This window comes from Cheilinus undulatus, linkage group 7 (genome assembly GCF_018320785.1).
Source record: "Cheilinus undulatus linkage group 7, ASM1832078v1, whole genome shotgun sequence".
In the NCBI taxonomy this organism is placed as follows: Eukaryota; Metazoa; Chordata; class Actinopteri; order Labriformes; family Labridae; genus Cheilinus; species Cheilinus undulatus.
The window spans coordinates 37,042,966-37,052,369 of NC_054871.1; the positions used below are offsets into that span (position 1 = coordinate 37,042,966).

The following is a 9,404-nucleotide window of genomic DNA, read 5'->3' on the forward strand; positions in this document are numbered from 1 at the left end:
CTGCATGTTTTAGCCCTATTGCACCTCACAGCTTGTAGCATTTCAATGCACCCTCTTACCAAACTGTTGTACTCCAAAGTCCTGCCCAGTGGGGATGAACGATATCATCGACAGAATATTAGAATGGGCAGATTAGCCTAAAAGGCTAATTATCAGTGTCTGCAAATCTGAACGTTTCTGCTTATGACACTGTTTTAGTAATTCAGAGGCCCCGGGCAAATACCAATATGAAGCCCTTCCCCACTAGGCTAAAAGCAATCAGCAACTGAACAAAATATTTAAAAACCTCTTGTAACAAAACCAGAGATCTACAGAGCATAGTCAAATCTGAAACATGAAACATGATCACAAAACTGATTCCAGCAAGTGTTGAATGTATGCATGAAAAGAGAGAGCAAAAGGTCTATAATGGTGCTGAAAAGGTATTCCATCCCTTGGATGTTTGTTTCATTGATTTTAAAAATCAATCATAGTCAATATAAATTGGCTTTTTCTTTACAAAAACAACAACAAAAAAAAACAACCTCTTTAATGTCAAAGTGAAACAGTGACCTTTTCTCTGAGTTGCTTGGAGTGTTCTTTGGTGGTGGTGTAATGGTAGCCAGGAGTACTGATTAACAATTAACAAGTGACTGGACCTTCCAGACACAAGTGTCTTTATACTACAATCACTGGAGAACCATGCACTCAGGTGATCCATATTTTACTAATTGTGTGACTACTAAAACCAGTTGGTTGGACCTCTGTTGAATTAGGTCAGCCACTTTAAAGGGCACACATCTAGAGGCCAGGTTTGAATTACTTAAAGAAATAATTCATTTTCATTCATCACATACCTTTATACCAAACAGTAATCTGCCAATTTAACATTTCAATATGTCTATAGAGATCTACCTAGCAATTATTTGCTTGATGTGAAGATATTTTGGGTATTTTTGAGAGGCTTGGGCCTTGCTGCATGGACCAGGGGCTCTAAACCTTACAAAGCAGAAACACTGGCCAGATTCCATGTCCGTCATCAGGTGGATCCATGTTGCAAAGCTTCAAACTTGTTAGAGAATGACCAGACAAATCAGTGCCATTTGAGGAGAAAGAGGTGGTAGATAGAGGTGTCGTTCAGTTGAACCAACTGCAAGCCTGTAAACAATGACAGCCAGTGAAGAGATTAGTGTGGAGGCAGCTATAGCAGTCATTTTACTGGAACTGGACAATATTTCCTCATCAACAGAAAGAGTAAAGAACCACGCTAAAATCTTCTCTTGATGGAAAAGAGGTTTTTGGTCTTCTCATGACAGGCCCCAGCAAGTTTAATGTAATAACTGGCTCCACTGATCGTCACTGATAGTAAAGGACTGTGTTGACATGATAACAGCAGCCTGTTATGTCGTATATTCCTTTGCAGCAATGTATGTCTGCTGCATCATGGGTATTGTTGCTCTGACATTCCCAGAATTCATGTGACAGAACACTCATCAAATCATCCTTTAAGTTTTTTTGAGAGCTTCTGCCCTCTCAAACACCTCCTATGGGCTGTTGCCCAGCCAGATGAGAAATACACCCATGCCATGGATATGTGAAAAGTCACATTCAAAACTCACTTACTAATAATTGAGAAAGAATTTAGATTAATCTCTCATATTTTATACACACCTTTGATGGCTGTATCTAAAGTGCCCTAGGAGCACGAGCCCAAGGAATTTGTTTGGCTTTGCCAAAAGTTAGACTGCCTACTCTTAAGCCCAAAACCAATCGCCGCCTTCTGACGTATGTCCAAATGATCAGCCCCATTACTTTCTATGAAAAACCCACACTAGTGGCAGCCAGACATAGGGGACCACTTTATGCCACTGCTTTATTCCCAGCAGGCCAGCTGCAGCCAGTGGAGATTTTCCAGAGAGAACAGCTCTTTGTCAAACTCTGCTGCTGTAGTAGCATATATGTTTGAGAGCACAGAAAATAAATTAAGGGCCATCTTTAGTTCAAAGTGTAGAGTAAGTGGGAGGCCTCAGCTGCTGGTGCATCTTACCCAGTGAGGTGGGGAGGTGAGCCACAAGCAGGCTTTCAGTGTGGGTGCTAATGTGTGTTGGTGCGTGCCAGGGATGGCAACAGAGTCGCGTCATATGACGCAACAAGATGGTCCGTTACGGTGTGTCAAGCCCATTAGACCTTTTCTTTTTGCATCTAGGAGCACACTGTGCACTTCATTTTCTGAGTTTTGGGGGAAAGTGAAACAAAAGTATTTTGCTAAATACTAGGGTGACTTTAGCATCAGTTAAGTAGAGTGCAAATATGTAAGTTCAGCCTTATTACACTTTGATCATTATGTACTCTTTCACCTCAACATGACCTTTAAACCCTTCAAACAAGCTGTCACACCTAAAATTCCTTTCCAGAATATATGCACAAAGTTTGTGCAGTTTCAAGGAGAACCTACAGGACTACCTAAACTGAAGTTTTGTCATTTAACACCCCCATTCCTTAAAGGTCACATGGTTTACCCTTTTAAGGCATGTTCATGTTGGTCTCAGAGGTCCCCAAAACATACCTGTTAAGCTTGTTGCTAAAAATAAATAAATAAATAAAAAAATCCAGTATTGGTTTCTTGCATGTCTAAAAACCCCTATTTCAGCCCTGCTCGGAACGAGCTGCTTCTGTGTCTGTGGCTTTAAATGTGAATGAGCTGTCTGACTCCGCCCCTGACCACACCCCTCTCAGGAAATGGATGTGGCTCCCCTGAACCTCCTCTGAGCTGGCAGCTGAAAGGAGGGTCAGGAGAGGAGGACAGAACTTCCTTCCAAATGGGGAGGGCCAACCGAAGCTGGGGGTGGTGCTAACTCACCACGATATCATGAGGGGAAAATCTGAGAACAACTTGTTTCAACGCACCTTTTCTGAAAGCTGGGGTGGGGGGCTGGTTCTTGGGGGGATTGTGGACAGGCCAGGGGCACATATTTTTGTTAGAAAAGCCTGAAAAACTGTATTTTGCAGGATATGTGGCCTATAAAGGACTGATCAAAGCCCACTTTACTTTACTTTTTTGGTGTCTTTCTTGGGGATTCACCCTGCAAACTTTATAATCATTAATTTTAAATAAAGCTATGAGCTCCATGATAAAGGGTCATGCTTGTATTATGTGCACTGCAGAGCTCACTGTTGTCAACAGGTTGTTACAGTGCTGTTTGTGGCTCTCAGAAAAGCAGATGAAGCTTGGTTTTAATGGTACTATTAAAAATAAATTTTGCATATAGCATACATGTAATCCAAAGAACTACAACCACAGTTAAAACAAATCGATGATTATAAGAGTACCAGGTAAATTCTACTGCAGGAAGGACTTGTTCCTTGCAAAATAAGAAAAACTACATGTACAGCATGTATGGTATTGGCTAGAAATTCTGACATTATCTATGAGCAAAAATCCAATTTGGCGCATCCCTACTTTCCAGTCCTCCACTCAGTCATGTGTTCTGACCTCATTTGCTTCCACCCTCCTGGGAGGATTGTTGCTCACTTAATATCGCTGACACTTGTGCAGCAGGTCAGCCTCTCCATGCATGCTGCCTGTTAATTACAAGTGCTATTATTGTGAGTGGTCAGGAGAGGGGGACGCCTCTATTCACAGAGCTATTTTTGGCCATGAAGCTAAAGTGCTGTACAGCTCTAGCAATGGAGGCCTAAATAGCCCTGACTCATGCACCCTTTGTCTTGTGACCCACTGTGGAAAAAAAGCTTTGTCCCTCCCTACTCTGCACAAGCACCAATAACTTCTGGGTTTCTCTTTTTGCACAGCCTGGAACTGGTCTTTACTTATTTTTTTCCCCTCGTCTTTCCTGTGTGCTATTTTTAATCCACTCTGCTGTAAATTTAGCTCTGATTACGTAGACACAGGAGTCTGTGATGAATGAGCTGTCATGATGAGCAACTTCCCACTTTAGATTCACACTACAATGGGAATTCTCCTCCCCTCAGTGTAACTAGATCCTCAAAATGTGCAAAAGGTCAAACTCCACAAGGGTTCCCATGCAGGAGTAAAGCTGATTTCAAGGAATTGCATGCCAGCAGCAGATTTAGCTGAGAACAGGTGACTATTTAGAGCTGTAAACAACAAAGTTTTTGCTCTAAGCTTAAGTTAAAATTCTCAATCATACATGCCAAAAACCTTTTGCATTATTTTACTTTAGGCCTGAGTGATGTCAGCTGCACAAAAGGTTCAAATGTGTTGGGTGAACTTTAATCTGTGTCATCCTAGGACATAATCAAAACCCTGTGGGGCAACATGCTGTGCTGGCTGTGAGAGCAAGTAGCATAAACAGTTCCTGAGGACACTGTGTGATTTCCTGCAAGCAATCTTAACTTGTATTTCCTGGAAATGATTGAGTCAGAACCGCTCTGAGAACTGTTCCTTGTTGTTTATTTCATTCAACTTAACAAGGCAGACTTTTATGAACTATGCACAATAAATATATTTTTTTAAATTAATTACATGGAAAAACATCAGTTAATGGACAAGTCTTAACAACTGCATTGCCCATAAAATATTAAAATATTAATAAACTGTGAAAAGTTTCCCTTTTGAGTTATCAAAGTGACAAGTCTTAAATACTTTTAAATAAATGTGCTGTTACAGAAATGCTTGGATTTGGTCTAATTTTCATGAGGAATTGAAGCTGAGAGCTCTGACTGGTCTGTTCCAGCAAGGTCCATCCAGTTCTTGGAGTCTTGACAACTGTCAGCTCTCCGTGTGCTTTTTTCCCCAAAAGTCCAGCGCTTGTGCTCACGCCGCGTGTTCCTGTCTGCTCGCATGATTCAGTTTCCTGTAAAGGCTTCTTTCTCGGCAGAGAAAGGTGCAGTCATACACTGGAAATCCTGGCACCCAGAGTGCTGACTCACTCCTCCCTGGGCCACGAGTTCACCCTGACCTGGTAAAATGTTGGAGCGTTTCGCTTCCTTGTGTTCTTTTTCTGCCCCTCCCTTCTCTTACTCCCTCCTGGGGCTTTTCCAGAGAAGTCCAACACAGACATGAACACAGGCCTTGTGCAATTACATTTCCCCCAATGCACACAAAACATTAATATTCCAAGCAGTTTCATCGGTCAGGCAGGTTGATCACAGGCACCCACTGATCCAGGCAGCGGCTATCTCTGCAGAATCTGTTCACTTTGCTCAGTGCAGGGTCTTTCCACAGCGACGACTGAGGATTCTGCAGGAAAAAAGGGACAAAGCTGTTACAACCTGCTGCTTTATGAAACATGCAAACCTAATCAGATGGCACAAGTATTATGAATAAGAGTTCTTGCAAGCACAATGGCCTTCATGCCTAGATTGCCTGATTGAGGGAAGAACAATTCCCTTTATAGTCTGAAAGGAAGTGAGCAATACACAGCTGCGTTGTACTAAGCAGACATGAGTAATTACACTTACCGTAACTAGAACGCAGTGCAGATCCATGGGCTCCCCTCCAGGTTTCACTCCTCCCAGGATTTCTGACAGACGCCTCATATTGCTCACTCGCAGGATGTTGATGTCGTTCTCGCAGCAGAAAGCCTGGATCAAGGTGAAGTGGATCTGAAGAGCCACATCCTCTTCATCGTCTGTGGCCAGCAGACACAACACCACATTGTCTGGGTCACTGAAAGATACAGGGAAAAAAAGAGGTATAAGAAGAAAGAAAACAGCTCTTGTGCACTGATGTACCATAAGAGCTGCTTACTGCTACAGTAGATCTCATAGTGTTAACTTACGCATTTAGAGACTTTGCTGCCTCATACACTCCAACAGTGATGCAACCCTGAGGCAATGCAGAGCTCAGGACCTCCTCTAATGCTTTAGCCACCGATTCCATCCTGACAGGAGACAAAGGAAGCACATTTAATTTAAAAACTTAGCCAGAAAGACCAAAAACAATAACAAAGCAAGTCTGGCTTGCATGTATTACCAAAATCAATTTGTAAGCGAATGATGTAACGTTGCAAGACTGATAGGCTGCACAATGCAACGAGTACCAACCACATAGTGTCATTTTGGGTCATAATGCACACAGGTTTGACGCTTTAGAATGGATACGCAACATTGCCGCTAGCTAAAATAAGCTAGCAAACTTAGACGTTAGACGGCCGTTGCACTGGTGTTAGCTTACATTAGTGGCAATAATGACAGAGCAAAAGAAACCTCACTTCAGGCAAATACAACATAAAAAGTAAATTTTAACAAGCTTGCAATCGTTCCCTCAATGTAACATTTCAAAAGCGGCGTTACTAGCTTAACTTCAAAGTGGATAGTCACGGCGATATTACAAAGAGATGCAGAAAAAACACCAAAAACAACCGAAGCTTACCTTTCTGAAGAGTTATCTCCACCGGTTTCTTCAAAAGTCATATTGCACATCAAAGCGGTATGCGGTTCAATAATATCCAGAGCGGAGAGTGAGTGCTCCTGTGTGCTGAGTTTCCTCTGTTATTCTGCCCCGTGAATCTACTGTTTCCAGTAGTAAAACCCTCTGTACCCCTCACATGATTTGCATAAACCGGTCCCACTGGTCACGAGGACTTACACATTTTATTTTTAGTCTGTCTTTGGGGAAACAGCGACACCCCGCGGCTGTAACAAGAAAAATAAATATTCATTAGCTTTGTTCAACAAAGCCGTGAACGGCGAATATCCGCCTCAAAAGAAAAAAGACAAAAATAAAGCAGTCGTAAAAAAAAATAAATAAAAATAATATTAGTTAAAAAACATTAGATAAAGAGTCAAAATTCTTGGCCAAAATGTCGAAATTATGAGATAATCAATATTATGAGAAAGTAAGTCATAATTATGAGATAAATACAAATTAAAATATTTTTATCCCATCATTTAGCCTATGTATCTTATCATTTTTACTTAATCTCATGTAATGGTCTTTTATCTCAAAATCTTGACATTTTGACTGATGATTCTAAATTTTTACCTCATAATTATGTTTTAAGTAATAATTTGGCTCTATTAATAATTCTGACTTTTCATGTCTTCATTTTGACTTTTAATCTAATAATTAATTAATTAATTAATTAATTAATTCAGACTTTTTAACGTATATTGTTTTTTTCCTCATGATTGTGTCTTACTATCTAATAATAATGATGATCTCATCACACTTATCTCATAATTTCGACATTTTAGCTCATAATTTATCATTTATCTCTTATTATGGTCTTTCATCTCATAGTTTTAAAATCTTAGCTCATAATTTTGACTTTTTACCTCATGAATATGTGTGTGTGTGTGTGTGTGTGTGTGTGTGTGTGTGTGTATTGACACTTCATTAATAATTCTGACTTTTCATATCTTCATTTTGACTTTTGATCCAATGATAATGACTTTTTATCTCAAATCTGACTTTTTAACTTACAGTTGGGGCTCTTTATCCCATGATTACCATTTTTTTAATCTCACAATTTTGATATTATCTTATATAATGGTCTTTTACCTTGTATTTTTTACATTTTGGCTGATAATTTTGACATTTAACCCCATGATTACATGTTCTCAGTTATAATTTTGAAACTTCAATAAGAATTCTGAGTAATAATTCTGTCATTCTGACTTACAATGTTGACTTTTTATCTCTTTTTATATAAAAATAAAAATGAACATAAGAAAAGAAAGGAGATGTAAAAATTACATTCAATTAAGTTTCTTTTGAGATCCAGACCTGAAAACAACAACAAAAAGCAGAAGAACTTTTGTTGTATATTTTTCCTGCTTGTATAATCCAGTTTCTTTTGTGTTCTGTTTCTGTGTTTGGTCATATTTTCCTTGTTGATTTTTTTTCTTCTACCCTTAATTTCTTTTTCTTTAGAAGAAACAGTTCATTTCAATTTATGTTCATGTAATGTATAGATAAAGTGAGAGAATACACCACTGTAACAATCCCCTATTCCCCAGGAGTCATGCATAACACTGAGCTACCCCTCAGTGGTTTACAGCGCTGACTTTGGTACAGGAGATGGGGGGTTCAAATCCCGGTCAGGGCACAATGAGTATCTGGTGCAAGGCCTTTAACACCAGGAACACCAGTCCCAGATGTATGTTGCTTTGAATAAAAGCTTCTGCTAAAACGACTCTTTGACAAAGCAGTGCACTGGTGGATTCTGATTATTTGTTGTTGCCTTTGAAATATCAGGAGAGTTATCCACTGAGTTAGGGTTCTAGAAGTGGGTACGCTCTATAGAGACAGAAAAATAAATAGCTGTGTGCCATATGCCATCATTAATGTATTTGCTGCACTACACCACTGGTTCTTTGTATGATGACATATTGGGGGGGTATTTAAAGATTAGAACTGCAAACACACAAATATTGTGGGCAGGTTTAATGAAGACATCTTACTGCTACAGATGTAATGTTTTGCAAAATGACTCAGACTTGTTTGTCGTGATCACCATCACCATAGTTTGCTTAATTAAGTTGTTTGTTGGAAGGTATGCTACTCTGATATAACCAAGAGAAAAAAATAATTTATCAAAAGGAACATATGAAGTGATTTAAGCTAAAGAAGAAAACAGCAGAGATGGAAAAGTCATTATGAGTGGTAATGTAGTTACGAAGTCTGAATGGAACATTCAGTATTAAATGTAAATGGTTGACCTCAATTCAAACGGCATCAGTTTTGGATCTAAATGGCTTTTAATTTGTGCAGGATGTTATACTGATGACGTTTTCAGCATTCATTTGAATATAAAGCAGCCCTTAGGGCACTTTGTATTTAACAACATGCTACATTTACATAGGTAGTTTTATCATTAGGCAAATGTAGGCGATTGCCTGGGGCCTCACACTCTGAGGGGCCTCAAGGAAGTCATTATGAATGTGCATCAAAGGTGAGGTGTATGATGAGAAATTCACTTCACTGATCAAAACATGCAGTTTGGATGTAAAACAAGAGACAAAGAGGGAATAAAATAGAATCAAAATAGATTTGAATATAAACAAATAAGTTCCTGGGAGAACCCCTGCTCCAACAGGGACAACCTTTGAATGGCACACAGTAAATGAAAACAAATGATTTACAGCAGAACAACAGATGCTGCATCTATAATTGCCACATATTTTTATTCTTTTAAGTTCCACCTGGTCTAGGGACATGTTATAATATTAAGGTGTGGTGAGTTTGAGTGATGATGCTGTTCTCATAATAAAAATGATATAATAGCATATTGATTAGAGTAAACCATCCAGGTACATTGCTGAAATAATGCCAGACCCATCCCTTTCTAGTCAAAAGCATGCCATCAAAATGAATGGTGTCAAAAGTCTTAATTTAGAAGTCTAAAATAGTGCTGTTTAATGGTTCAGTTCAACGGGTAAGTGGCATCACTTATACTATTCATATGTTTTAACCTTATTACTTGACTTTAATCTGAGCT

The 9,404-nt window shown here is 39.3% G+C and overlaps 1 protein-coding gene across 1 annotated transcript; it reads right to left on the reverse strand.

Moving 5' to 3' along the window:
- Positions 1–4,394: 4,394 nt before the first annotated feature.
- gadd45ab (growth arrest and DNA-damage-inducible, alpha, b) lies at positions 4,395–6,487 on the reverse strand. The gene is made up of 4 exons (XM_041791443.1): positions 6,335–6,487; positions 5,742–5,843; positions 5,422–5,629; positions 4,395–5,200 (listed from the first exon to the last, which is right to left on the reverse strand). The coding sequence occupies exons 1-4, from the start codon at positions 6,382–6,384 to the stop codon at positions 5,087–5,089; spliced, it is 474 nt and encodes a 157-aa protein (XP_041647377.1). The 5' UTR covers positions 6,385–6,487; the 3' UTR covers positions 4,395–5,086.
- Positions 6,488–9,404: the final 2,917 nt, after the last annotated feature.

Coding starts and splice junctions, on each gene's coding strand:
- gadd45ab (XM_041791443.1), bottom strand. CDS start 6,384: ATGTGCAATATGACTTTTGAAGAAACCGGTGGAGATAACTCTTCAGAA. Junction 5,630..5,741: donor GCAGCAAAGTCTCTAAATGC/GTAAGTTAACAC, acceptor TGTATCTTTCAG/TGACCCAGACAATGTGGTGT. Junction 5,201..5,421: donor TGCACTGCGTTCTAGTTACG/GTAAGTGTAATT, acceptor TTTTTCCTGCAG/AATCCTCAGTCGTCGCTGTG.